Source organism: Saimiri boliviensis, chromosome 11, assembly GCF_048565385.1.
Source record: "Saimiri boliviensis isolate mSaiBol1 chromosome 11, mSaiBol1.pri, whole genome shotgun sequence".
Classification (NCBI taxonomy): domain Eukaryota; kingdom Metazoa; phylum Chordata; class Mammalia; order Primates; family Cebidae; genus Saimiri; species Saimiri boliviensis.
The window spans coordinates 57,827,992-57,855,702 of record NC_133459.1 but is presented as its reverse complement, the minus strand read 5'-3'; the positions used below and the strand labels follow the sequence as shown (position 1 = coordinate 57,855,702).

General features: G+C 38.9%; 1 protein-coding gene across 10 annotated transcripts in view; it reads right to left on the bottom strand.

Annotated features, from left to right (window-relative positions):
- The window catches only part of FGGY (FGGY carbohydrate kinase domain containing), a 429,730-nt gene that overhangs the window by 263,912 nt on the left and 138,107 nt on the right, over positions 1-27,711 (bottom strand). For all 10 annotated transcript variants that reach the window (XM_074380908.1, XM_074380904.1, XM_003921494.3 and 7 more), the window contains one exon: positions 14,942-15,057. In XM_074380908.1, coding sequence (XP_074237009.1) covers positions 14,942-15,057 — 116 coding nt within the window. The remainder of the gene's footprint in view (positions 1-14,941; positions 15,058-27,711) is intronic.

Below are 27,711 nucleotides of genomic sequence, written 5' to 3'. Positions count from 1 at the left end.
ATGTAGTCAAGATTCTTACATCCAAAAAGTGTGTGTGTGTGTGTGTGTGTGTGTGTACACACACACACACACACACACACATATATATATATATATATATATATATATATATATATATACACATATACATATATATATGCAGCCTCTTAAATAAGTGGTCATTTTTGCTGGGGCAAAAACTTGCTTGAATGTGAAAACATTTGTCCATGATTCATATAATTGTGCTTGAGGTTAGAGTTTGCTACCATGAAGGCTACAGGCTTCATCTGGCAAGCCCACAAGAGGTTCTAAACATCAGGCTGGTTTCTGAAATAATTCCAGGGTGACCTAAGCCATTAAAAGAGGACTCAGCTGGTGATAAAAGGATCTTGGTAAACATAATCATCAACTTGACAAACACATTTGTTTGGAGATGTATAACCCTTGGTCTGTACCCGTGTAAACTGAATTTTCAGAATAGTTTAGTATACCCAAGAGAATACAGATCTTGTTCACCATCTGGTTATTAGAGTCCCTGTCTTCCTGTACAGTACTTGCATAGCTGGGATGATGATGGCATGGCAAAATGAATCAGTTACACTAGTCAAAAAGTAATTAGCAAAGCCCTTAACTAGTATTTACAACCTCAGGAAATAGAATTCTATAAATCAGACTTTCTTTTCATATCAGTTTTTATAAGATACTCTGTGAAACAGGGAGGAAGGTAATGTTTATGTTGGTAAAAATATTTATGTTGTGAAACAGACCCAAATACACATTCCCATGGGCAAATGTGTTTTTTCATACACATAGGGCTAAGATAAAGTGAGGCAGTGTACCCCTTAGAAAGTCTCTATCTTACAAAGTCAAAAATCTGTTCAGTTCAATCTCTTATTTAGCCTGCTGGCCTTGCAAATACAATACCTAAAATATTGACATTGTACAATGGAGTATCTCAGCTAAACTGCTGATGGGTCTGGCATCATGAAAACAGAACCTTCCGACATCAGTGCCTAGAGAGAGTCCCAGGTTGATAGCTAAAGGGTCAACAGAACCCTAAGGCTAAATGGGTGATTCACTTTTACAAAACAGGTTTCTTGGTTTCCATGTCTTTTAGAAATATGCACTTTTACTCCCCTCTTGGTTCTTACATGCCATAGTTCTGATGAGAAGATATTTGCTGAAGAAAGGGATATGCATTCAGGAAGAGAGAAAGTACTCCGCACAGGGCCACAAAGAACCCCTGGGAGGAGATACCCAGGTTGGATGGAGCTCCAGCTTGGCCACAAATTAATGGCTCTGATTAATCTTCCTGGGCCTCAATTATCTTACTTATAATATTGACTCGATGCTCCCTAATATTTCTAAGTAGTAACATCCTAAAATTTTTTTAAAAAATTTAAAGAGCTCTATAGGGGAAAAAAGGGGCAAATCAGATCATATTCAATTTGGATCACATCTTTTCCTTGTTTACAATTCTTTAATAGTTCCCTGATGCCTAATGCAATAGATTCTAAACATTTTGACTGTGCATGTCACTAAGATGGATTCACAACATAGCTATTTATTACCTATAAATTGTGTATAATGTGCTTTCAAATTTATACATTATACGTGTGTATGTCAAGAAGCATACCTAAAAATAGAATTTAAACCAAATGAAATAAAAATAAAAATACCAATATTTTTCTCCATACCCAATAGACCATCTTGCTTGACATCACCTGGCATGTAAGACCTCATTTAGAGACTACCACACCACATGGGATGGAGTTTAAGCTCCTCAGCTGGAACAGAAAAGCATTATGATTTTTTGGTGCGTGCCTACCTCTCTGTTTCCTCTCTCCCTTTAACTCAGTGTTCCAGCACCTTCTTCCCACACCATATTGCTCAGCACTGAACTTTATTCATGCTGTCACTTCTGTCAGCATCCACTTCACTCAACTCTTAACCTGGAAAACACCTCCTCATTAAAGATGGGACACCAGGTTGCTTACCTAGTGCCCCTCCTCCTCGTCTTTTTAAATAATACAACTCTTATTTTATTGGAGGCTAAGATGTGACTGGTAAAAAAAAAATCTATCTTTTTTCAGCTTCCCTTGCAGGTAGCGGTATGTAATATGGTTCTGGCCACTGACATGTAGGCAGAAGGGACTGGGTGAGGTTTCAGAGTCAACATCGAAACAGAAGCGAAGTCCATACTTTTCCCCTTTGTCCTTGTCCTTCTTCCTGGAACATAGACTCAATACTGGAAGCAAAACAAGACTATGAGAGCAGGTCTTGTGGTGAGAAAGGTGTTGTGTGCAGAAAACTGAAAGGGGGCAATTGAGACTAGAGGTCAGAGATCAATGGAAACAGGTGCCAGAAGGGGAGACCATAATAGAGTTTTTAGTTTTTGCCCAAAAAGCATTGGGAAGACTTGGGAAGGTGTAAGCTGGGAGGTCACAGGATTAGATTTTCACTATAAAAAGTTCAAGCTGAATGCAGTGTTCAGGATGGACTGAAAAAGGCAAGTTTCCACTCAGTGACATGTGTTAGAAGCGTGCTGAATAATCCAAGTGAGAGATTATGGGAACACAGATGTGGCAGCATTTTGAGATAGAGAGAGTTAATGAATTATAGACATATTTGGAGCATAAGGCTGACAGTACTCGGTAACTGATTAGATACAGAATATAGAAGACAGAGTGGTGTCAAGGGCTTGCAGAACAGACGATTACTATTCACTAAGATTAGCAAAACAAAAGAACAACCCTTTCCTGTGTGCTTACAACCAGATGCTGAGTACTGTTGAAGAAAATCACACCACAGGGCAGATTTATAATAAATTCATGACGACCCCTAAGCAGGGTTCTGTGTACCATTTGGTAATCCTCCAGGTTTTTAATCATCTTTTCCCCTATTCTCTGTACTTCTATTTTAAACCTTTTCCACTTTTTACACATTTCTGACTCTCTTACTTGCCTACTGCTCTCTCAGAGGATCATCTCACTTTCTACTTCACAAAGAAAACAGAAGCCATGTGAAGGGAAATCCCTTAACTTCCTACTTCCGAGCACATGCTGCTCCCCAGATCTGCACCATTTTCGTTTTCTTCTCACCTATTAAAATAGTCTATATTCCAAGGCTAATCCCACCTGCCTTCGCTGGACCTACAGCCCTGATTCTTCCTTCACTCTGGGTATCAGCAACCTTCACTCATTACTAGAACCTTCTTATCAGCAATCAGACATGCTCAAGCAAATCTCCATCTTCCAACAACCAAACAACCAAACAGCAGAACACTCCCCCTATTTCCAACCATCTTCCTCTCCTAGTGGCCACTCATCTCTCTCTCCCCACACCCCGATCAAATTTCTTGAGTTATCTAAACTTTCTGGTTCCATTTTCTCAACTATGATTCTGAGTCCTGACATGTGTCTTGGTTTAAACCCAGCTATATGATCTTGGTGATGCACTACTTTATGCCTCATTTTTATCTTTTGTAAAAATTGGGAATGAGATGAGATGACTACACATCTCATCAGGTTATTGTAATACAATAGCCCACATTAAGCACTTGGCATAGCATCTGTGCTTAGTGTTAGCTGTGGCTGTTGTACAACTTTATCTTCTGCCCCACTATTATAAGCAAGTGCCTTTCACTAAGGTCCCCAAGTCACTGTGTCAAATGAACAGTGTCCAGTCCTTATCTTCCTTCCTTCTTCAGCATCCTTGGAGATTGTCTCTTCTAAATCTCCTCATTATCTCCTTGCCCTTGGCAGGTACATCCTTAGCCTCCTCTGAAGGCACATCTTGCCCTACCTGGCCTTTTAAATACTGAAATTCCTCAAAGTGTTCTCTCTCACAGATCCATTTCACTCTTCCCTCTAGAGTCTCTCACACATATCTATGGCTTCAAATATCATCTACAGTGATGACTTCCAATTCTCTATTTCTAGCCTTTTTTCCCAGCATAGATCCAGATGCCTACTCTACATTTTTATTTGGATATCTGAAAGGCACAAACTCATTATCTTGTACTCTTTTATTTACTTCTCCTTTGAAACATATCGTATGGGTATCTCTAATGCTTATTTATTCATTCATTCACCAAATACCTCTTGAGCACCTACTATGTTCCAGACACTTTTCTTCGTGCTATGTTATAAAATATTTCAGGCAGCTTATAACTAGTAGGCAAATATAAAATGAGGTAAGTGGGATTAAATAAACTGAACCTGGAAACAAAATAAATTGAGGTGATGTTACAGCTTTATACCAATGGCTTATAAACCTACTATCGATGAGTCTTCAATATGCTGTCAATTCTTAAGCAGTCAAAGGGGTAAGCGATACCTTGCCAATTTCCCCACATGATGCCCATGAGAGAAAGAGAAAATAAAAGTAATTACTCAGAACAATTAGGAGAAACCAAAAATTATCTAGATATCCGGATGAGACAAGATTTTTCCCATGATGCCTGCATTGGGAAGTCTCTGTGTGAGGTCATCCAAATTACCAGAGATTACTTTCCCAATCTGGCAAGTGGTTGAACTGAGTGGCCTTCGGAGGTTAAGTAACTTGTTTGATACTAGTCACAAAGGTAGCAAATGGCAGGGGCAGGACTGAAAGTCATGCATATCTGGCTCCAAAACTCATGTTATTTCCATCACGCTGAAGTGCATTTAAGAAATAAATACCACCCCCCAACCCCATCCCCAGCTCTGAGTCAACAATAGTTCTCTACATACAATGTCCATAACAGACCAACATATGACCTTGCAAAAGCTCTGGATTTTAAAGATCCCCTGGCAGTTTCTGTACTTTCAGTTTAAAGACAAATGAATGGGGGAGGGAAGCAGAACATGAAGTATTAATAAACACCGTAAAATCATTACCTGGTCCCTTAAGTAGCCTCTGAAGTAAGGGTAGTGGGGGGAAATTACAGTAGGGTTTTTTTCCCCTTCTAATAGATTGTACATTTCAACAGCTAAAAGGGTATGAAAATTTAACGGAATTTTTAATGTCTTTCTAGGTTTTACGATACCACAAAGAGATCATCTTCGTTCTCCTCACCACAAGAACAGATGGGTGGCAGAGGTGGTGGCTCCATGACTCACTACCTCCTCACGCCCGCAAAGGCTGTCTAAGCAGCAGGCAAACTTCTGGGATCAATAGGGTTCACAGCAATACAGTGTCTGCCAGCAAACCTTGGAGGAGGCCATTAGTCAACTGGTGACCTGCCACCCTGACCACTGCAGCCCTCTGAAGCAGATTCTCAGAAAGGTTAGCCAGTGCTGGGAAACTTAAAAGGTCACAGATATCTTGGAGTCAAAACTCCAAAGAACCAGAGTGAAGAGCACTGCAGAGGAGCTACAAAGTCAGAGGTAAGGGCCACATCAGAGGTCAAAGCCACCACCTGCCAGCTGTGTGACCAAGAAAAACTAAGTGGAAGAGCTACAATGTGTCACATGCAATAGAGAAGGCCAACAACTGGGAATGGCCTCCTTTCAATAACATTGAAATAAATGACCTCTAAATGGATGACAGTAATGGCATGAGGTCAGATGTCCAGCTAAGATCCAGAAGCAAGTCCTTAGTCAATAAGTTTCAAAAAAACAAGAAAAAATAAGTCCAAAGTGAATTGTGAATTTTAATGTGATTAAGACACATGAAGCTTTGCAAGGTATCATACTGTTCACTTATTCTTCTACCAGAATTTCAGAGGAGCCGAGGTGGTCTAATTATTGGACAGTCACATCTTCGGTCCTCTTCTCCCTGTGCTATTTCAAAGAAAGGTAGGAAAGAAGGAACCTCTGAGGCAGCACTTATCTTCTGTGGTCTTGAGTAATCCCAAGTCAGCAATGAGGAGTGGGGTGTCAGACAACTCTCAATTAAAATCTAGATCTATAATTTACTAATATTTTCACATTTGGCAAGTAATTTGATGAGACAACCCAAAACTGCTCAACTGTTTCTCAAATTCACTGGTTTTAGATCATGTTTTTCATCTGGGGCCCTGTGGCTTCTTTGTCAGTGGCCTTCATAAATGTGAGGCTCAAAATGAAACATGTGACTTCAGATCTCACTGGACTAGGACTGGGACTCTTGTTGAACTTGGTCTGAGAACTGCAGCTGTATCATCGCAGCCCAAGGCAGGGGGCTGCAGCGTCCTGGTCAGATGTGCAGGATCTGAAGCAGTCCTGTCTCTGGCTCCATTACTTACTGTGTGACCTTGAGCAACTGATTTAACCTCTCCTTGCCTTAATTTCCTCATCAGTAAGATGAATATAGTAGTACCTGTCTAGACTGGTTAAAGGCATCAAACAAGTTACTATCTACAAAGTATCTAAACAAGACTGATTGATTTTAGATAGTGAGGAGTGCTATCAACAGAGAAACAGAATAGTGCTGGAGTAGAAGAGAGTGTTGGCTTGGGTGGTAAGGGAAAGCTCTTCTCTGATGACATTTAAGCTGAGATCTGAACAAAGAGAAAGAGATAGTCCATGTAAATATTTTTGAGAAGGGACATGCCAGACAGAGGGCAGAGTTAATGCAAAAGGCACATACACTGGAAATGTCTAAGGGACAGAAAGAAGGTCACTGTGGTTAGATGGTGACTATGTGGAGGCATGGTAAGCAATAAAAGTCAGAGAGAGTTCATGCAGGACTTTGTTGAACATGGCAAGGAGTTATTTTTTCCCCAACTGCAATGGGAAGCCACTGGAGGAATTTAAGGAGGAGAGTAACATGATCTGATTTACATTTTTAAAATATCACTCTGGCTGCTGTGTGGAGAATGGATTTTCAGAGGGAAAAACAGAAATAGGAAGACCATTTCAGAGGCTAGCACATGAATCCAGCAAGAAATAACCCTACTTTGAACTATGATACTAATAGTGAAGAGGGACAGGAATGTCTCATTTAGGGTCCACTTTGCAGCAAAGCAGAAAGGACTTGTTGATAATATACTTATCTTCATAATATACCAATCTTTATAATATACCAATTGAGGCTGAGAAAGATCAAATAACTCACCCAAAGTTACATGTGGCAGAAATTTCATGGCTTACAGATGACAGGATTGAAGTCAAGTCCATTTGACCTGCTGACCAATCTCTTAACTATTAACATAGGCAACTGTTAACATATTACTTATTTATTCTAGTCTACCTACATCAGTCACTTAAGGGCTTGATCAATGTGTTCTTATATCTAACATCTCTGACTTGGGCAAAGTCCAGTTCCTACATTTGCATGACTGAAGACTGGACAATGGATTGGATGAATTCACCAATGTAAATCATTCCCTCCTTGACATTCTTCTAGTGGTTAGTCTCATTCAAATGTCAGTATCCAGATTGGCCAAATGTCCTCAAGTTGTCAAAAATCTCAAAACAGAAGTGGCAGGGAGGAGAAGAACCACCACAAGACTGGGGATCAGAAGACCAAATTTCTGTTCTCAGTTCTGTCATTAAAATGCTGCAGGATGAAGGAAATTCACCTCACATCCCTGGGTCTCAATTTTTTAATCTATAAAATGAGTGCATTACGAAAAACCTCTATGATCTCTTTCAGCTCTGACAATTGCTGATTCTCCAGCAGTAGGAAGAAAAGTTGGGGGTGACCTCACTTTTGGGGGGCTTCCAATTATATTCCAGACACCATACTGAAAGGAGGAACAGTTCCATGAAACTTTATAAATAGTAAAACCTCTGAAAGCTATTACCTTGTAGCACTATGATGTGGTCAACACTACTCCTTTGCCCTTCTGGTTCTTCAGGGCTATTCCTGGAAGGGCCAGCAGCTGAAAATGGTACTTCTGGGAATCTAAGGAGTGGGAGTGCAGTGTTGGAACAGAATGATTGCGGGAGTGAATATTCCTGTCCTCCAGATGCCAAGGTGTACTTGCAAATGGTTAAGAACTAACATTTCTACAGGCTTCGTAAAACACACTGCCCTGTCACATCTGATATCACATTTCAGCTTCATAAGAAATCTTTATGGAAGGGAGTGTAGCTAAGGGGAAATGTATGTGATTTTAGAAAAGAAATGGGTTTCTCACACACATACACACACACACACACACACACACACACACACACACACAGCTTCACAGGAGCCACAAACATTCTAAAATGGCTCCTACTGCCCTCGAGTTTTATTTACAGCATTAGCAGGAGTAGTAATTAGAACCATTTCTTGAAAGGAATGGAAAAAATCTTGCCATGTCAACTCTCTCATCAGTAGCTCCATCTTCAAGGAAAGACAGAAGTTCCACTAGAAATTAGCCCCCTATCCACTCTCTTATCTTGCCCACCAGCATCCCCTCCACCTCACTTCAGGTCCTCTGTGCTCCAGCCACACCTAACAGTTCACACACACCCTGCACTCTTCCATGCCTCCATGTTTGTGCCTGTACTGTTTCTTCTGCCTTGAAAGCCATTTTTTCCCCTCTTTTGTAGTAAACTACCACTCATATTTTCCAGATACATAAAATGTCACCTTATGAGAAAATTTCCTTGATACTACCACCAGTGCCAGTGACTTCCTGCTCTACTTCTCCATGGCATCTTTGGATGTCTGCAGACTTACTGAAAAACCTTGAGATTACTGATTCATTTACCCACCCCTACTCCTAGTAGACACGAGGTCCCCAAGGGGATAGACCATAATGAATTCACTTTTGTATCCCTAGTACTTAGCCCAGCACCTGGCACATAGGAGACACTCAGGGAGTGTGCCTAGATGGATTCATGACTGGATGGATGGCAAACTGGCATGGAGACCTCCAAGTCATTCCTTATCAGGCAGAAGTTTGATACTAAAGAGTAAAAATAAGTAACATAAGTAAATTAAGAGGATAGGTACTTTCCTTCAAGTACTATAAAGACCTGGTTCTATCACTTAGACAGAAGTGAGAGGATAAGATAAGCTCAAAACCTCAGAGTGACAAGCAAAGGCAAATCTAAGTCCAGAGCACCCACAGGGATAGCCTCTGTCCTAGCCCATTTTCACACAGCTATAAAGAAATACTAGAGACTGCATAATTTATGAAGAAAAGAGGTTTAATTGACTCACAGTTCCACATGGCTGGGAAGGCCTCAGGAAACTTACCCTCATGGTGAAAGGAGATGGGGAAGGAAGGCAGGAGACAGCAAGAACAAGCAGGGAAAATGCTAAACATTTATCAAACAACCAGATCTCCTGAGAACTCCTTCACTATCAGGAGAACAGCATTGGGGAAACAGGCCCCAGGATCCAGTCATCTCCTACCAGGTCCCTCCCTCAATATCTGTAGATTACCATTTGAGATGAGATTTGGGTGGAGAGGCAGAGCCAAACCACATAAGCCTCCCTCAGGACAGGGGAGGTAATGGTGTGATGGGCCCCATTTAACCTCGAAAAGGCTGGGATTACCTGTAGTTAAAGATTTCTCCAGACCTCTCAATATAAATTAGTAAAATTGGCACTTATATCACTTGATACAGAGATGAAGCAACACTTCAGCAAAGCTCTGAGGACAGAAATAACTGAATTACATGGCTCATTCACATCAAAATGAAAACCAACCCACACACTGTAGAGAACGAAGAGATGAATCCTTGTAAACATGTCCAGTTTTACAGGAAAAATCCCAACCACTGAGTATTAATTCCCCTAAAAGGATTTTACAACATCCACAACTATGGATGGCGTCACTGGAGTCGTAACACAAGTTGTTGGTGAAAACCCCGACGGTTTGCTTCCACAAGGGAATTTACTCTCCTCTTCCCTAAAATGAAGTAGTATTGGTGCTAATTCTTCCATTTCCTGCTTTTATAATCTCCCTTATTCCATCCATGAGAGAAGGAATCACTTAGCTGGATCCATGAGACTTAAAAAATTCTATAATAGTATCCATGAGGCCATGTTAAATGGGAAGTGGGGCCACAGTCCTGAAGTGGAGTCCCTGAAGGCTTGGCATGTGTCTTTGTGATGGTTTGAATGTCCCCTTTGAAAGTCATATTGATATGAAAAAAAAAAAAAAAAAAAAACTCAACACCACTGATCATTAGAGAAATGCAAATCAAAACCACAATGAGATACCATCTCCTACTAGTCAGAATGGCTATTACAAAGTCAAAAAATAACAGATACTGGTGAGGTTGTGGAGAAAAAGGAAAGCTTATACACCGTAGATACACTGTTGGTGGGAGTGTAAAATAGTTCAGCCACTGTGGAAGACAGTGTGACAATTCCTCAAAGACCTAAAGACAGAAATACCATTTGACCCGGAAATCTCATTACTGGGTATATACCCAAAAGAATATAAATTATTCTATTATAAAGACACATGCACATGTATATTCACTGTAGCATTGTTCACAACAGCAAAGACATGGAATCAACCTAAATGCCCATCAATGATAGACTGGATAAAGAAAATGTGGTACAAATACAGCAGCCTATTATGGACTATTACACAGCCATAAAAAAGAAAAAGATCATGTCCTTTGCAGGGAAGCGGATGGGGCTGGAAGCCATTATCCTTAGCAAACGAACACAGAAACAGAAAATCAAATACTTCACGTTCTCACGTTTAAGTGGGAGCTAAAGAATGAGAACACATGGATACAGTGAGGGGAATAACACACACTAAGGCCTTTTGCAGGGTGGAGGGTTAAGGGTGGGAGGAAGAAGAGGATCAGAAAAAATAACTAACAGGTACTAGGCTTAATACATGGGTGATAAAATAATCTGTACAACAAACCCCCATGACACAAGTTTACCTATGTATCAAACTGCACTTGTACCCTTGAACATAAAAGTTAAAAAAAAGTACAAAAGCTCAGCATATTAAAACAAAAAAGTCATTTTAAAATTTCACTGCCACTGTGATAGTATTATGAAGTGAGACTTTTAAGGTGTAATTAAGCCATGAGGGCTCTGCCCTCATGAATGGATTCATGCCATTGCCTCAGGAGGCTTCTGATAGAATGAAGACCATCCCCCTGTTGCCCTCTTTCATTCTTGTGCATGCCTTCTCACACCCTTGCACCCTTTGCCATGGGATGATGCAGCAGGAAGACCTTTACCAGATGCCCAGAAGATACTGGCACCCTTGGACACTGCAGCCTCCAGAACCATGAGCTGAATTAACCTCCATTGATTATAAATTACCCAATCTCAAGTATTACATTATAGCTGCAGAAAAGAACTAACACTCTCTTCTTGAGCAACCTGCACTCAGCCCTATGGGCTCTCTGAGTTCATGAATCAAGCTGATCAAGTGGAGCTTGCTTCAGGCAAGTACAGGTGGCTTCTCTTCTTTTTGTCTCATCTTCTCGGCTTGCCAATGGGTGGATAAGTCAGTACTGTGCAGGTTCCGGGGCCTAGCCAAATTCCAATAAGAAGCAGGAAATCCCTGAACTTTGATTCAGTGTGACCAAAGCCAATACTGCACTCTTGCCCCAGGTGGTGATGTTCACTGGCACATTTATGTCCCCAGCATATACCTACCATTAGTCAAGATTCTTTTACTTATAATTTTAAGCCTACATGATAAAAATACCTAAAGTGTAGCTTCATTTAATGTTGGGTTTCTTTTACTCTATGGAAAAATGAAATTCCCAACCTTTCTAAGGTAAATTCTTGTTTTCCTTCTGTGAAGGAGTCTGTGGTATTTCCTATCATGGAAAAGCCTCAGGAAGATTTGCTATAGGAATGAAGTGGAATTGCACTATCATTCAACATAGGGTGTATCTTCCACAGGGGCCCCTTCTTATGTAGAGGTGTTCATGAAAGATGACTGTGAACACTGAATTAAAGAAATGCATTCATTGTCTGTCACTAATAATATCATTTAATATCAAATTCTTAATTCAAATACATATTTACTCATTCAACAAATATTTCATTAGTATCTACAATGTGCCAGGTGATTGTGTCTTTGGCATCCGACACCTAAAATACAGTCTCATAGGAATGGAGAAAACCTGTTTTAAAAAGCAGCCTCCCTCCCCTCAAGAAACTGTATCCTGCCCTTTATCTTTATTTCTGCCTCTCACTTAACACTTACTAACTTCTTGGACTTGGAGTTTACATTTGTTCTTTGCCTGGCTTCCCTGATCCCAAATAAGAAATGATCTATAAGCTAATACACTGAATCACTTTATATGACAAACCCTCTTAGTAATGCAAATAATCATTCTGTAATACAGCCATGTTGAACATATGAATTTTCATAAAGTGGCCTACCCCAATAATAAAACAAAGAGTTTTTTTCCCAGGAATTAAAAAGGCAACCAGGACATGCTGAAATGGCACCTGGATAATAAATTAGAACAGGTGGGATGTTGCTTATCTTCCTAAGGGTCCTTCCTCCCTGCTAATCTCTTCCTTCCTGTTTGCTTTTGATAGATGTTTAGGATTAGATAGGTAACTTGGGAATTACTCATGTGGAACTAGAGGTCAAAATTCATTGACACAGATCATCTAGTTGGATCGTTTTATTGAACAAAGATCATTTTATCTGTAGGGGTATATAATCCCCTCCCAAAAAACTGCATTTCATTTTTCTCAATCAATTCGGAATATTAAATCAACTCGCACAGTTTTACCTGTAAAGAAATTTCTATTCAATTGTAAAGAAATTTCTACTATATTCTTTTGATTCACAACACTATTTTTCCTTACTTTGTATAATGTTCCCAAACCAAACCATCCAAATACCTCCTTGAAAGAAGGCATTAGGTAGTAACATTTTAGCTTTAGAAACGTGCATGTAGTTACTTAAAACCTTGTAAATTTTTTCTCCTGTCCTTGAAATGCACCATATAAATATTGCATTTGATCCTTAACTTACACTTCATAAATAATTCATTTCAAAAATATTCCTCCATAAGACCATCAGTTGCTGAGGTGTTCAGTTTTCGGGGAAAGCATTTATTTACTGCATGAGCCCAGGAAGGCTGGTAAAGCCTTGGCTAAAAGCTCCACATGGAGCAAATTATGGTAATTGTATTAATGCTCAAATCCAGGATGCTCAATGCTCAAATCTGCTAAAAGGTTTTGCACTATATTGCCCACATCTTGACGAGCAATGAGGCCACTGCAAATGTTTAACACTTCATAGAGAGGCTTCCGAGATTCATTCTTCATAGTTCCAAGAACTGCTGAAGAATGTCTAGAGGTAGCTTCCAGAGGAGTTTCTGAAAGTCACAACTGAGAATAAACAGCCTCTTAAATATCTTCTACTTTGGGTTCAGACTGAAACTATAAGCTCAAGTCCCCAGAAGTGAAAATTAAAGGAAACATCACACAATTAATTTTGATGAATAGTTAAGTTTTAATTCATGTACAGCAATATTCTGCTTAATGATATGTCTCCTTAGGAAAGTCATTAAAAATCCATTAACTTAACAGGGAAAAATCTAATAAAGTTACTCTGGAAATTTTCTGCTAGATTAACATTATGGACTTCTAATGAATATTTCTTGTAGATATTGCTCCGTTAGCAGAGCTAATACACTAATTAAACATGTGTCATGTGAGAGGCAGGAAAGAAGAGCAGTGAAATATAAAAACAATCAGAAAATCAAAGTTGAAGTTGTACCCAATTGCCAAAGATAATGCTAAAGTCAGTAAATGTCATTACAGATTTTAACAGTAAAGAATGCCAACCTACTAGTAACAAACCTCTCAATATTTTAATCAAAAAGTCATTGAGATATGAAAATATGCCATGCTCTGTGTTAGGACAGGAAATACAAAGAGCTCACGGTCTAGCGAGGAATCAAGACACATATACAGATAATCAAGATATAAGCTAAAAAAGCTATTTTCAACATACCAGGGAATTTTATCAAAAAACAACTAAATTTTTGGAGGGCATATACATTTTACAAATCACTTAAACAATGAGATAAATGAAGCTGAAATTAGTGTTCCAGTAAAATACTGTTCCTTCGAGGTTTTCCCACTGGGAGAATTTCAATCCTGACTTACCATTTCTTGATTCCAGGCCTGGTTAAACAAGATTACTAATCTCTCTGATTTTCATCTGTAAACATGTAACAGTGCTTTTGTCAGTAGCTGTGAGAAATATATAAAACAAGGCAACGAAAGCACTAAGAAATGTGCTTGGGACACAGAAGATGCGCTTTACTACCCAAATAAAAGGACTTAGTCCTTAGTCTGAGACACTAAGGCCTTAGTTAGGAACCTCTGACTCATGCTCCATTTTCTATGGAGCTCCATTTTCTAATAAGATTTTCTAATTTTGACCTTTTTAGCTTAATTTTTACCTATTCATAGCCTTACCTTGTCTTGTGAACCTACTTTATGAAATTATTTTCCTACCACTGACTGGAAGTAGTCCATAGATGGCCCTTTGTGTATGCTATTCTCAAGCTGCTCCTTGCAAATATCTTCCTTGATCTAACTCAATTTCTTTTTCTTTTCCTTTTTTCCTTGAGACAGAGTTCCTCTCTATCTGTTGCCCAGGCTGCAATGCAGTGGCATGATCTCAGCTCACTGCAACCTCCTCTGCCTCCCAGGCTCAAGCAATCCTCCCACCTCAACTTCCAGAGTAGCTGAGACAACAGACATGTACCACCAGGCCAGGCTAACATTTGTAATTTTTTTTTTTTTTTGTAGAGACGGGGTTTTGCCATGTTGCCCAGGCTAATTCCGAACTCCTGGGCTCAAGCAATCTGACTGCCTCGGCTCCCAAATTGCCAGGATTACAGGTGTGAGCCAGTCCAATTTCTGATTCTATATTTCAATGCAGATTTTCACAGCATATGTCTCCACTCAGTTCATATAAATCCTAAGGCAAGAGCCTACAAGTCATGGCATACCCGTCGTAATTAACTTATATGTCTTGGAAAAACTGGACTTTATTCCTGTATTTTCATTCATACAAACCACAATAACAACAAACCTGCCAAGATACGCCAATGCACATAATCACTCTACAGATGTTTTGTTCTTTTACCTATTTTGCTGTAATTATCTGCAACGAAGTCTTCCAAACCAACCATTTTCCAGAAACTGTCGTCCCAGCCTTTCTCTGCTGAGTAGGTCCACTTACACACCAGAGAGCAGAGAGACCTAAGAAAACAGGAGAGATATAGAACCAATAATATGCATGAGGCTTCCTTTATGTTTAGCAAAATACCCATCCAGACGTCTGCAGAGGTATTAAAGAAGTGGAATAAACCAATGTATATAATGACACATCCCTGCTTAGGTAAAGAGTCTACACAGATACCGGTTAATTATGGATAGTATCTTCCTTCACTTTCAAAAGTCTCAGCCCTGGCTGGGCATGGTGGCACACACCTGTAATCCCAGCACTTTGGGAGGCTGAGGTAGGCTGACCACTTCAGGTCAGGAGTTCGAGACCAGCCTCACCAACATGGTGAAACCCGTCCCTACTAAAAATACAAAATTAGACAGGCATGGTGGTGGGCACCTGTAGTCCCAGCTACTTAGGAGGCTGAGGCAGGAGAATCACTTGAACCCAGGAGGCAGAGATTGCAGCGAGCCAAGATTGTGTCACTGCACTCCAGCCTGGGCAACAGGGTGAGACTATCTCAAAAAAAGAAAAAAAGTCTCGGTCCTTTATTTGGATCCTGATGAAACAAACTGTATACAAATGTTTATATTTATATCTATATTTATATGACATTTGTGAGATAATTAGAAATTACAACCTTGCTATTTGATAAAAATTTAATTATCATGAAATTTTAGATATAATATTGGTAGTTGTGGTTATGTTAATAAAACCCTCCTTATCATTTAGAGATACATACTGAAAATGTTTGTATAAGATGATATAGTGTCTGGAATGTGCTTTAAATAACATGAGAAAGGGAAGTAAATGGCATGTGGCTAAGGACAGGATTGGTCACGGGTAGTTGTTGGGACTGAGTGATGGGTTCATAAATGTTAATTATACTACTCTCTCTACATGTTCAAAAGTTTCTGTGATAAAAAGTTTTTAAAGTGCCTGTGGTGATAATAAATGACATGGTCATCCCAGTCTAAAAAAATACTTCACAGGAGAAAGATTTGAATGCTAGATGTTTTCCTTTCCAGCTTCATTTATCATCGTCACCCTTAATATTCTACAGTGTAACAATAAAAAGTCATTTGCAGTTCTCTGAAGAAAGTCACATTCTTGCATACTTCAGAGCATTTGCCCTACCCACTTTTGTTGGGAAAACTCATCCTAGCTTCTTCACTATGATAATTCAAACTCTTAGTTTAGCCTAGGCTGAGACCCCAGTTCTAGGTTGGGCACCCCTCTTCTGATTTCCCAGAGCATGGAGTATGTCTTCTACCACAGCCCTTATCACACTAGGTAAGTAACTGTTTCTTTATGTCATTCCTCAACAGTACTATTGCCTTCTAATCTGTTCTTCATATTGTACCCAGGGCAAACTTTATAAAATAAAATCTTTTATATCAATCTCTGATTTAAGATCCTTCAATTGCCACTAACTAACTTCAGGACGAAGTCCAGTGCACAGTAGGGCTTAAAGGACCCTTTGTGATATGGCTGTCCCCATCTCCACAGTCACGCTGTTCAGGCCATTTCCACCCTTGCCTTCTCACTCTGCAATACGGAATTATTTGGAGTTTGCTATAGCGAGCCTTGATTTCCCATTTCCCTGTGCAATGAATTCTTTGCTTCATTCCTCCTGGAATAGTCATCCCCATTATGCATCTAACTCTTAGTTAGCCTTCATGACTGAGCTCACACTCTCCTTTTTCAGGAGGGCCCAGTGAAGGGCAGACTGAGTGAAAAGCTTCTTCCCAAGTTCCAATCTGGACATACCCTTATCATAATTTACCATAGTAACTGTCTTTGGCCACTCATTTTACCATCTCTCCCACTAAACCAGCAACTCTGTCAGCACAGAATCAGCCTTACTCTTCTGTGTATCACAAATACCTCATTCACATTCAGGATTAAAACAAGCCACAATGAATATTGACTGAATGGAAACACTAAAGAATGGTCTGTCCACCACATGGTAGGTAAATGGTAAAACTGGGAGCTCATGCAATTTTAAAGACAACCCGAAGGGTAATGGTCTAGGTATATCTCAGTCATTCACATAGATTCATGTATTCACTCACTCAATAATTGTTTAGTATTCAGTTACTATAATCCTGGCACTGTGCTAGGACCCAGGAAACCAGTGGTATATAAAATATCTAGTTCTTTGCTGTCACAGAAGCTGGAAGTTTAACTGGGGAGACAGAAATTGATGAAACAATCACAGCTAAAATCATATACTAACAAATAGACATAAATGCTCTGAAGGTAGTAGAGGGAGAAATGAAAGCCTTTAGCAGAAGAACCTGACATATCGAGTGGGAGACAGGAGAAGAAAATATCAAGGAGGGGTCCACAGAGGAGGTGGCACTGAATGAGGCCTTAATGTCTTTTGAAAGCCAACAAATGTCACTTATCATTAATGATTTTTTTAGATGTGACGTAGATTGCAGAACATACTGACCTATGCTAAGTGGCATGAATATACTGAATGAATGCTAGCACCTATAGAAACATGTTAAATTATTCACATTTTTCAGCAATATACATTGTTAATAAATGGAGAAGGCAGCCCACCTATGTAACATGTTCTGAAGAGTACACAATAGGCTAACACCTCTAGGCATGACATCTGAAATTCTAACTTTTCGGGAGGTCTGATAGCTCTCTGCCAAGAGTAATATTAGGGGGCAAAAGGTGACATAGAAGGATTGTTTCCAATGATCTAATCACATAGGGTAACTCCTCAATCCCAGATGCCCCATTCTTATCTGTAGACTACTGTTCCTCTACTTTGACTTTTCCTACCTTCTTAATGGATTATTATACCTTTCTTTTTAGTTTGTTTTTGTTTGTTGTTGTTAAGTGTTTAGTGACTTTTTATTTTATTTATTTTACTTTAGGTGCATACTATATCTGGCATTTCTTTCCATGTTAACCCTCCCCACCCTCCCCACTCCCAGCTGTCTCTCCCCTAGCCCCCTCAACTGCCCCCAGTGTGTGATGCTCCTCTCCCTGAGTCCACATGTTCTCATTGTTCAACACCTACCTATGAGTGAGAACATGTGGTGTTTGGCTTTCTGTTCTTCTGTCAGTTTGCCGAGAATGGTGGTTTCCAGATTCATCCAAGTCATTACAAATGACATGAACTCATTGTTTTTTATGGCTGCATAGTATTCCATGGTGTATATGTATCACATTTTCTTTGTGCAGTCTATCATTGATGGGCATTTGGGTTGGTTCCAGGTCTTTGCTATTATACACAGGGCTGCAATGAACATATGTGTGCATGTGTCTTTATAGCAGAACGATTTATAGTTCTTTGGGTATATACCCAGTAATGGGATTGCTGGGTCAAATGGAATTTTTATTTCTAAGTCCTTGAGAAATTGCCACACTCTCTTCTACAATGGTTCAACTAATTTACACTCCCACCAACTGTGAAAGAGTGTTCCTATTTCTCCACATCCTCTCCAGCATCTGTTGTCTCCAGATTTTTTTAGTGATCACCAGTCTAACTGGCATGAGATGGTATCTCAATGTGGTTTTGATTTTCATTTCTCTAATGACTAGAGATGATGAGCATTTTTTCATGTTTACTGGCCTCATATATGTCTTCTTTTGAAAAGTGTCTGTTCATATTCTTTGCCCACTTTTGAATGAGGTTATTTTTTTCTTGTATATCTGTTTTAGTTCTTTGTAGATTCTGGATATTAGCCCTTTGTCAGATGGGTAGATTTTAAAACTTTTTTCCCATTCTGTTGGTTGCCAGTTCACTCTAATGATGGTTTCTTTTGCTGTACAAAAGCTTTGAATTTTAATTAGATCCGATTTGCCTATCTTGGCTTTTATTGCCATTACTTTTGGTGTTTTAGTCATGAAATCCTTGTGTATGCCTATGTTCTGGATGGTTTTGCCTATGTTTTCTTCTAGTGTTTATATGGTGTTAGGTTTTATGTTTAAATCTTTAATCCATCTGGAGTTAATTTTAGTGTAAGGTGACAGGTAAAGGTCCATTTTCTGCTTTCTGCATATTGTTAGCCAGTTTTCCCAACACCATTTATTAAAGATGGAGTCCTTTCCCCATTGCTTGTTTTTGTCGGGTCTGTCAAAGATCAGATGGTTGCAGATGTATAGTGTTGCTTCTGGGACCTCTGTTCTGTTCTATTTGTTTATGTTTCTGTTTTGGTACCAGTACTATGCTGTTTTGATTACTGTAGCCTTGTAGTATAGTTTGGAGTCCAGCAGCATGATGCCTCTGGCTTTGTTCTTTTTGCTTATGATTATCTTGACTATGTGGGCTCTCTTGTGATTCTATATGAAGTTTAAAGTTTTTTTTCCAGTTCTGTGAAGAAGGTCATTGGTAGCTTGATGGGGACAGCGTTGAATCCATCGATTACTTTGGGCAGTATGGTCATTTTCATGATATTAATTCTTCCTAACCATGAGCATGGAATGTTTTTCCATCTGTTTGTGTCCTCTCTTAGTTCCTTGAGCAGTGGTTTGTAGTTCTCCTTGAAGAGGTCCTTTACATCCTTTGTTAATTATATTCCTATTTTATTCTCTTTGTAGCAATTGTGAATGGGAGTTTGCTCTTGATTTGGCTGTTTGTCTGTTATGGGTATATAGGAATGCTTGTGATTTCTTCACATTGATTTTGTATCCTGAGACTGCTGAAGTTGCTTATCAGTTTGAGAAGATTTTGGGCTGAGACAATGGGGTCTTCTAGATATACAATCATGTCATCTGCAAATAGAGACAGTTTGACTTCCTCCTTTCCTAATTGAATACGCTTTATTTCTTTTTCTTACCTGATTGCTCTGGCTAGAACTTCCAATACTATATTGAATAGGAGTGGTGAGAGAAGGTATCCTTGTCTAGTGCCTGATTTCAAATGGAATTCTTTCCAGCTTTTGCCCGTTCAGTATGATATTGGCTGTAGGTTTGTCATAAATGGCTTTTATCATTTTATGATATGTTCCGTCGATAACTAGTTTATTGAGAGTTTTTAGCATGAAGAGCTGTTGAATTTTGTCGAAGGCCTTCTCTGCATCTATTGAAATAATCATATGGTTTTTAATTTTCGTTCTGTTTATGAGGGATTAGGTTTTTGGATTTGTGCATGTTGAACCAGCCTTGCATGCCTGGGATGAAGCCTACTTGATTGTGATGGATAAGCTTTTTGATGTGCTCTTGCAATCAGTTTGCCAGCATTTTATTGAAGATTTTTCCTTCAATGTTCATGATAGATACAGGACTGAAGTTTTCTCCTTTCACCTATATTTGTCTGCTTGGTAAACTCCAACTCATCCTTATGGTCCAGGTCCAATGTCAGCTCCTCTGTGAAAGTTTCTCTACGACCTCATGGTTTTCTCTCTTGAGGCACCATTGTAAGTTTAAAATATTGCACTGTATTTCTCAACAGCTGATAAAGGTTGAGTTCATGGCCCCAAGTCTTCATCTCTCCACATACCCACACTCTTTGCCATGTAACTTTGTAATACTATATCCTACTCCTCCTATCCCCTACACTGTAGGCAGGGCTTCCTTTCCTACCTCTAGACTTCTGATTCTCTCACATGACTGAATTTAGCCAAAATAAGGAAGCAGAAGTAACTGCATGCCAGTTCCTAGTCTAAGCCTCAAGAGATTCTGTGTGTTTCTGCTTGTTGTCTTATATCTCTGGCACTGCCACAAGATCATTCTAGGCTAGTCCACTCATCCCATGAGGAGGATAAGAGAAACATGGAGCAGGGCAATAACCAGCTGAGCTCAATCTGGATCAGATACCCCAGGTTGTCTTGGATCAACTTGGATCAGTCAGCCAAGACCCCAGTGAGTGAGTCCATCCGAGACCAGAAGAATCGCCCAGCACAGCACAGCCTAAATGAGATGTTCATGAGTCAAATAAATGATTACTGTTGTAAACTAACAAGCATTGGTTGTGATTCATAATACAGCAATAGTCAAAAAACTCAACACTGCACAGCACAACTCAGCTTTTCCAAGCAGTTATTTTTTTTCCCCCAATAAAGGGAAAGTTAGGGATGCCTTGGTCTTTACAAGAAGTTAAAATAAGAGAGTATGCCTGAAGTGAAGATGACTACAGAAGTTTTATGTTTACAGATGCCTCTGGCAACTGTCTCCTTCCTCAGCATTATTCAAACAACATTAGGGCCCAATTCATTGAATCTCTTTAAATCAAACTGGTGGGTAATATGGATATGCAGCAAAAATGGTAAAGTGTAGGGAGTACAACTAAAGCCACACGTTCTCCAAAACTCTCTAGGAGAGAGAGAAAATACAGGACTTTGTTTATATTGTTAGTGGGTAAAGGTAAGGTACTAGTAGCAGAACAAAGGGCTTATCCCTCCCTGAGGCTTCTATTAAGACCAGTTTTGAGATTTCCTGATGTGTTTTAATGGGCAACTTGCCCTCTTTGGATAACTATTCACCTTTCGGCAAGTTGTATCTACTAGTCACCCCCACCCAAAGATCTGTAAAATTAGAATTAGAGATAGGAGCCTTAGAAAGTCGGGGATACACTGGCAGTCTGAGTTGCTTCTAAGACTGGCAGCCAGAGAGAAGTGCTGCTTTCACCAAGGGTGCTCTAAGAAGAAAGAAGGGGCCACTCACTGTTGGCTGTTTGATTCACTACCAGCCTAAATGGCAGGGCAGAAACTGCTGTAACTTTCCCTGCTTTCAGATTTGTTAATGCAGAATAGAGTCTAAAAACCTATATGAAAATCAAAATAGCATTTATCAATGAGCAGGCAAAACAAAAACAGTAACTAACTTAATGGAATTAGTTCACCTGAAAGATCACATACAACATCTATCAAAGGCAAGTACCACTGAAGTAGAAATAATGAAAAATATGGGAAAATATTTCAATGATGAAAACAATGAGAAATCAGAAGAATGCAAAAAATACTTTCTGGAAGTATAAACACTGATTTTAAGTTTATATTTAAAGTTTAAATTTTCCACAGAAAAACTAAAAAGTCACTGACACTGATGAAAATCAAATTAATGCTCTGGAGGACCAGGTAAATGAAATATCTCACTATAAGTAGCAAAGATAAAAGGAGACTGAAATAATGATGGAAGAGATAAGAGGCTTGGAGGACAGATTCCAGCAGCCTAACATGAGAATAACAGAAATTCCAGAACGTATTTTTTTTAAGAGAGAGAAAAGGGAGCAAAACAAAGAAAAGAACAGATGAGGGAGATATTGTAATTAAATGAATATAGTGGTAGGTATTTTATTATACTGAACTGAAGTAAGATTTAAGCCCACAGATTAAAAGTCTCATTAAGACCAGGAAGTAAATCCAGGAAACACTTGAATTTCAAGAGTAAACAGAAAATTATACAAGCTTCCAGAAAGAAAGAATAGATTACTTAAAAAGAATTCAGACAAGCTAAGGGAATTCTCATCTACAACTCTGGAATGTACAAGACACTAGAATAATGTACAAACTATTAAAGAGAAGTGGATTAAAGAATCCTACACCCAGACAAAATATTATTCAGCTGTCAGGGGGAAAAGAAAAACATTTTCAACACACAAGTACTTAAAAAGTAAACTTCCCATAAGCACTCTATGAGGACAATAGTTGAGAAATAGCACAAACAAATAACAATTGATTCGGAGCCGCTTTCTCAATATGGTAGAAATCAAAGACTAGTTGTGTGTGTCTCTTCCATGCATGTATGTACATGTATGCATGTATGTGCATAATATACTTAAACACATACATATATGCATAAAAATACAAGCATACACATATTTAAATCAAAGTGGATAATAGTGTAAGCAGGAATTTGTAATACTGAGTTCCTTAAAACACAATAGGCATACTATTCTACCTAAGAAAATCCCCAAAAAACAAAAAGTTTATTGTTGCTTGTAAGGAATAAGAATGTAACCACTAGCAGAAACAAAAAAACTTAGTAGAACTCTCAGAGTAACAAGGAATAAAAGGGAACAAAGGCAAAATTAAAAAGCCAGTGAAACCAATATACTACACAAAACAAAAAGAAAAGAGAATGGGGAGTGATGTAATATAAAGAGAAAACAAAATAAGATAGAGGAAGTAAAATCAGTTATCTTAGTATTTCATCAAATGTGAATGGGCTGAATTCTACAACCAGTTAAAAGAATAATCTTACTGTGGTTAAAATTAAGCTAAACTTTGTTTATAATTCAGGTTTTTTAAAATGTGATACAGTTTCTTCTCTAAAATGTTCTACCAAAAAATAAATACAAAAAAAAATTTTTGATGACAATATAAGTATCGAAGTAGAATCAAGATTAAAAATGTTAAACAAGGAAAATAATAATATTTCATAATAACAAAATGGTCCAACCAAGAAAACTACCATTCATAATATTTTATGAACCAAATAATGAAGTATAAAATCCAGGAAACAAGAGCTTCTAAAATTTAAAAAGCATTTGAAAAAAGACAATTCTATTTAAAGATTTTATTGTGCTTTCGGAATGTGAACATGTAAACTATTAGAGTAATAACAGCCATTATTATTGCTACTGAAGAATTAAAGGGTATCAACAGAATCAACAAACTCAATTCTATATATTCACATAGGAGGAGGGAGAAGAATATGTTATAATTCAAGCAGAAACTATATGGGTTAAAGATACCAAGTGGAAATGTGAATATACACAATGGAATGAAGCAGTATCAGAACTGCTAAATATGTGAGTAAATGTAAGAGACATAAATTTTTCATTTTTAAATTTCCTTAAAAAATAATTGATCTTGCATCTTGTTATGACCCAACCCATGAACAAAACATATGACAATAATAGCACAAAACATAGGAAGATATGAAAGTATATTTTACATAATGAGGCATAAAATTATTTTAAGATAGACTGTGATAAGTGGAAGATGCATATTAAAAACTAGCAAAAAAGAGCTAAAACTAGAATAAGTTTTTGGAGATAAAATGGAATACTAAAAAGTATTTAAGTAATCTGGAACAGACCAGAAAAGGGAAGAATTATATAGAATATATGGAACACAGAAAAAGAAAATAGATTAAAATCCAACCATTAAATGTAAATGACCTAAAATCTCTAACGCAAAGGAAGAGATCATAAAATTGAATAAAAATAAAACCCAACTACATGGAATTTAAAAGAAACTTATTCTGTTTTTCAGAGAGGTCTTACTATTTGCACAGACTGGGGTGCACTGGCCTGATCAGAGCTCACTGCAGCCTTTAACTCCTGAGCTTAAGGAATCCTCCCACCTCAGCCTCCCGAGTAGCTGAGACTATAAGCACATACCACCATGCCCAGATAATGTTTTCTTTTTTTATTTCTTAGAGTTGGGGGTCTCACTGTGTTGCTAAGGCTAGTCTCCATCTCCCGGCCTCAAGCAATCCTCCTGCTTCAGTTTTGTGAGTAGTTGGAATTATAAGCGTGAGGTGAGCTACAATGTCTGGGTAAAGAAAAAACAAAACAACAACAACAAAACTTATTTTCAATATAAAAACACAAGATAAATTAAAATGTAAAAAAATGCAAAAATATGGCATGCAGATGCTAATAATTAATAAGCTGAGGTGGCTATATTAATATCAAAGTAGACTTCAGAACAAGAAATGTTACCAGGAATAAAGAAGTACATTACATATTAAGAAAGGGGTCAATTCACAAAAAAGACTCAGATTCAAGAAAAAATCATAATTTTTAGAATGGCAACTTTAACTTAGCTAAACTTAGATCTTTTTCCCTTTTGTTTTGGCCTAGCACTAGTAAACATGTCATGCAAAAACTGTATATGAAATCAAGGATTTATGACAGAATGTGGTCACCTAAAGCTTCCCTTGTTTTATAGATTTGCCTGAAATTCTGATGGTCTCAGCAGCCCCTGGTGATGAAAGGAATTGGTGGACTGAAGGAGTCCGGAACCGTGGACTATTTTAGGCATGAGTGTGTATGAGCAGAGAAGACCAGGCACTGAATGATCTATCTCATTATCATAAAAGAATGTTATTATTTGATTTGATTTGATTTCTTGATGCTCTATCTGGCCTTCTGGAAATTTCAGTATACAAGGTCAGGTCACAACCTCCCATAGCAGGGTCCATATCTGCTTTATTCATCCAATTATAACAGCCCAAGCACAGTGCTACTCTGGCAAATTTTGAGAGCTCAATACATGTTACTTAAGTGAATGAATAAAAACCTTCAGATCTCAGTTATAGAAGGAAGCTTTCAGGTTCCAAATCACTTTTTAATTGCTTCTATTATAAAGCCTAGATCTTTAGATACTGCTCTGTGTGCAGGCTGGAGGAGAGACAAAAGTTAGATTCCTGGAGCGGCCAGAGGCAGCAGCAAGTAGAGCACCGGGTGCCTTGCATAGACTCTTCACCTCAGTAGAACCAGAACAGCTTTCTGACAATGCTCTCCTGGTTTTGTCTACCCCACATTCCTCCTGCTGCTCAAGACACAAAAGCATGCCAGATCTCTAGGAGATCTTCTTTCCTATTTCAAAAAGTACAAAAACAAGAGGCTTCTGGTTAAAGATGCCATATCGACTACACATGTTAACCTCTGCACCCTTTAAAAATTCCAACAAAATGGCTGTACAAGAATGTTTCAAAGAGGCAAAAACCCACAATGAGAACAGGATAGAAGATGACAACATCAAAAATCTAAAAGCCAAAAAACATGATAGTAGTAACTCTCTTGGTAGACTTGAGAAAGATAAAACCAAAATAGCAGCAGAAAAAACCCAGAAGCAAAATGATTACCCTCCAGAGACCCCAAAAGTTCAGTCGGTGGTGGCACTCACCACTCCTAAAAGTGGGGATAAAAGTGAGGCTAAAAACAGCAGGATGAGGTCACGTGCAGTAGCTGACGCCTGTAATTCCAGCACTTTGGGAGACCAAGGAGGGTGGATCACGAGGTCAAGAGATTGAGATCATCTTGCCCAACACGGTGAAACCCTGTCTCTACTAAAAATACAAAAATTAGCCAGGTGCGGTGGTGTGTACCTGTGGTCCCAGCTACTCAGGAGTCTGAAGTGGAGAATCATTTGACCCTGGGAGGCGGAGGTTGCAGTGAGCCAAAATTGCACTACTGCACTCCAAGCTGGTGAAAGAGCAAGACTCCATCTCCCAAAAAAAAAAAAAAAAAGAAAGAAACAACAGGAGGATGGTTCAAAAAGTATGTTCAGGAAGTAATTAGATCCCATGCGACCTCACTATGAGCAACCAGGGTACTACTTCTCCCACACCACAGAAGACAGAAGGATAGGACTAAGGTCCACTGTATTAATCCACTTTCATGCTGCTCATAAAGACATGCCTGAGACTGGGTAATTCACAACGAAAAAGAGGTTTAATGAACTCACAGTTCCAAGTGGCTGGGTAGGCCCCACAATCATGGAAGAAGGTGAATGGCACATCTTACATGGCAGCAGACAAGAGAGAATGAGAATCACGCGAAAGGGGTTTCCCCTTATAAAACCATCAGATCTCATGAGACTTATTCACTCCTTTAAGAACAGTAGAAGGAGAAACTGCTCCCATGATTCAGTTATCTCCCCCTGGCTTCCTCCTGTAACACCTGGGAATTACCAGAGCTATAATTCAAGATGAGTTTGGATGGGGACACAGCCAAACCATATCATCTGACCTCAGAGAGGGTGGGGTAAGGCCCAGGTAAGGGTAGAGTATTTTGGCAAAAACAGACTGATTCAGTATCTGCTTTTTTTCAGGCCAGCCCTCAAGTTCCTTTTCCCAATTCAGCTCCCAGAGCTCTGGCTGCTAGGTTCACACCCTGAAGATTTATTTTTGGGGAATCTGACCAGAAAAAAGAAAAGATATAAAGCTAATTGGGAGAGCAGAAAGTATAGAGAAAATAGCCCAGCCAGGTCACTCTAACTTTAGGAGGATTAAAATGAGGGAATATAAGTAAAGCTCATTTGTTATGATAATTAAGTGGTAGCTACTATAATCAGCATCTTTGTTTTTATCACCTTAATTTTCAATCAGGAAACAGTTACTAAAGGTATTTCCCTCTCTATATATATATATCAGAGTTTTCCTAGGCAGGCAAGAGCCTCCAGACTCTATCAGAAACAAAGCAAAAGGGTCACCAAAATCCCAGCCAGAGACCATGAAGCAGCCTCAGCACAAACAAGAACTTTTTATTCTCTGCTTTCACTCAGAGCAAGGCGCACATCAAAAGCACATGCCTGCTGAGTTCCAGGGGCCTGATCATTCTCATGCATTTCTCCACCAAGATTTTACAAAAATGAAGTCGGCACTGCTGCATTATTTATAGGCAGCTCACTGTACTGACATTGCCAGGCCCCCACTTTCAAGGGAAACCTTTTGTTCTCTGCTTAGGGAAGTCTGAACCTGGAGAGTCTCAATCGAACCAGCTAGTAAAGAACAGAATAATTAGAGCTGAGAGTGGGGATAAATTATCAAGATATTCCTGGCTGCAGCCTTTGGTACATCACAGGCCTCTGATGGCTGTTTTTCTAAGCCATGGAACAGACTGAATTACCAGCCCTGAAGATACAGCTCTTGGGGAGATAAAATGATTCAGTTTGGATTGCTAACTGTATCAACAAAGAGACCAAGAGGGCCTTAATTTCTGAAGAAATACCACTGCACCAATCGGAGTGGCTTCTGTTAAAGAGCTG